This window comes from Anopheles marshallii, chromosome 2, assembly GCF_943734725.1.
Source record: "Anopheles marshallii chromosome 2, idAnoMarsDA_429_01, whole genome shotgun sequence".
In the NCBI taxonomy this organism is placed as follows: Eukaryota; Metazoa; Arthropoda; class Insecta; order Diptera; family Culicidae; genus Anopheles; species Anopheles marshallii.
In genome coordinates this window covers 57,406,582-57,409,339 of record NC_071326.1, presented here as the reverse complement: position 1 = coordinate 57,409,339, position 2,758 = coordinate 57,406,582, and the positions used below count along the sequence as shown (strand labels likewise).

The window sequence follows — 2,758 nt, the reverse complement described above, 5'->3', positions numbered from 1 at the left end:
CAAAACTCGCACACCAATTGTGTGTAATGGCTATATATGGCTCGAGAGAAAGAATTCGTCCTCCAGAAGCAAATCGCCGAGTGGGAAGTGTTGCGCACCGAACGGGTATTCACAGTTCACTTAGATTACTGGGTGGTATTCTTCGAGTTGCCGTATCTGGTCGTACGGTCAACTATATCGGACCATAGTCGCTGAGTGCTTGCCCTGGTTGCGGACCGGGAAGCGTTACAACGACTGAGACGGCGCGCGGATCAACGACCGATCCGGATCCGGCTGTTAAGGTAGATGCGCCGCCTATATCTCCAGGTCATACGTGACTAAGCGGTGCCTGCTTGAGAACGTGATGGTGCAGGTGGTGGTGGCTGGTGGAAGCCACACTGCCAACGGTTTGTGTGTATGGTGTAGCCAGTAGTGAGGCTGCCGCCGATCCTGGCACACCGATGCCGGACGTAGCGTACGGTTGGGGTAGTGGAGGTCGCGGCTTAATCAGCACCTGTCCCGCACCAGTTGGGTCAGGCGAACCGAACAGTCTTCTCCAGAGCCGCCGCCACGAATCAACTGTTTTCCCGGACCAAATCCAAACGCCAGACGTAATGCCGACGGCTAACGCCATGAAGTACTTCAACATGAGCACCGAGTAGAGCGGTTTCTGTCGAAGGCCAGGTGCCACCTTGCACGGACACGTTAGTCCGGTCATCCAGTCCTCGAAATAGGACGCCTCGTACAGATGGCAACCGATGACGATTGTTGCCGGCACAGTGTACAGCACACTGAAGATTCCTATCCGAATCATCAGTTTCTCTAGTTTGTCTGCCTTGGAACCGGCACCGATACCACCCTGTTGCTTGATTACGGATCTAATGCGGAACAGCGATACAAATCCGGCCATCAAGAAGGTGGTTCCGACTACCAGATACATAAACAACGGAGCCAGCACGAAGTTCTTCAGATTCTCGACGGAGGTGTTGCCGACGTAGCAAATTCCTGCCACAGGATCCCCGTCAACGGCGGGTCGCAGTAAAACCGACACAGTCTGCACGGTCGGAATGAGCCACGCGGCCAAATGGAAATACTGCGAATGTTTCGAAATCGCTTCATTGCCCCATTTCAACCCGGCCGCCAAGAACCACGTGAACGATAGGATCACCCACCATATCGACGACGCCATGCCGAAGAAGTAAATCATAATGAAAATCATAGTGCAGGAACTCTGGCCTGTCGAAGGATATTTGATCGATTTCCCATCGCATGCAATTTCGTCGTGGCCGAGAAAGATGCGCGTCAGATAGCCACAGGAAACGATGAAGTAGCACGCGGACAGGAAAACGATCGGTCTCTCAGGGTATTTGAACCTTTCGGTGTCGATGAGGAAGGTGGTCAGTGTCATTAGGGTGCTTATGCCGCAGAGGCCGGACCACAGCGCTATCCAAATGCCGGCGAAGTCCTTTTCCTCCTGGGTGAAGAACGCTCCCCGGCACGGGATCGCGCAGTTTTGCACGTCGCCGACCCTTTTTACACTTTGGTTGCTGCTTAGGCTGCCGTGATGGTGCAGTAGTGTTGTGGTGCTTTCCCTCCCCAGGGGGACCAGTGGCTCCCGGCACCGGCACATGCACTCTTTTGTTCTTTCCCCTGGGGGATTTTGGCAGTTTTTTGAATTCTTGCCCTTGCATTTGTTGTTTTGCTGGTTGCCACCACCGCTGTTTTGGCCACCACTACCTCCGTGGGATTTACGCGTCGGTTTGTTCGAATGTCCCGATCCACCACTACCGCCGGCGGATGTACCTCCGGTACCACGATCTCCGTGCTCTTCCTCATTCGGCATTTCCATGCACAAATTATCACTATCCCCCGAAACAGGTAGATTTTCACAGGCCATTCGCTCTGGCCAGTTGAAGCTGTATGACTCCATAATCGGTGCACAGCCGGCTCTCGCCCGTTCACACACGCTGCGACACACCGGTAACGGTTTGTGGTAGTCCTCGATGCAGATCGGGGTGTACATCGAACAAAGGAAGAATTTCAAATCCGGTGAACATTTGATTTCTACCAGTGGCCAAAATTGATGCACCTCTAGTCCAGCTTCCTCCTGCGTTTCGTGGTTCATCTCGTTCGGGAACGAGGTTAGATTGTATCCGATACCGCGGCACATTGGGATTGTGATTTCTTCGCAACGTGAATTGGGGTCTTTCGGTACAGCTGGCACGTGCGGCATTGGGCTAACGCCGGAGTGATAGCTACCATCGACCCTTCCGCTGATCAGCAACAACAGCATCGGCAGTACGCAAGTGAAGCAGCGTACGCTGGTGTGTTGCAATGCACTTCGCATTGTTTGCCATCTGTGTTTACTTCGTGCTTGTGCCATCGTGTCTGTATGGTTGTCAAACGTGGTACGTTGGTGTTCGTCTGATTGGGATTTTACTCGGTGGCGCTTTATCGCCTCGTTACGATAATGTAGCCTCTGGTGCACTTCGCTAGTGCCTTTACACTCAATTACTCGATAAGCTGATTAAATCCCTTTGGCAGGTTGCTTCGAGTCCCTAGTACATGTGGTTTTCACGGTTAGATTGTCCACATCGTGCCGAACATCTCCAAGCGGTTTATGTGCAGCGGGTATGTTGAATAATTGCATTCGGACGATGTTTTATAATGCTCCTACGACATCGTCTAAAACTATGAACTCTGTGGATGAAACGAAAACAAAAGACACCGTTTATTGGTGGGGAAATATTTGTTTTACAAAAATCATAAAAGCTATAAA

At 51.9% G+C, this 2,758-nt stretch overlaps 1 protein-coding gene across 1 annotated transcript; it reads right to left on the bottom strand.

The window, feature by feature from the left end:
- Positions 1 to 307: 307 nt before the first annotated feature.
- On the bottom strand, positions 308 to 2,362 carry LOC128719382 (frizzled-2). Its single transcript, XM_053813007.1, has one exon. It carries the CDS (start codon positions 2,360 to 2,362, stop codon positions 308 to 310), a length of 2,055 nt encoding a protein of 684 aa, XP_053668982.1.
- Positions 2,363 to 2,758: the final 396 nt, after the last annotated feature.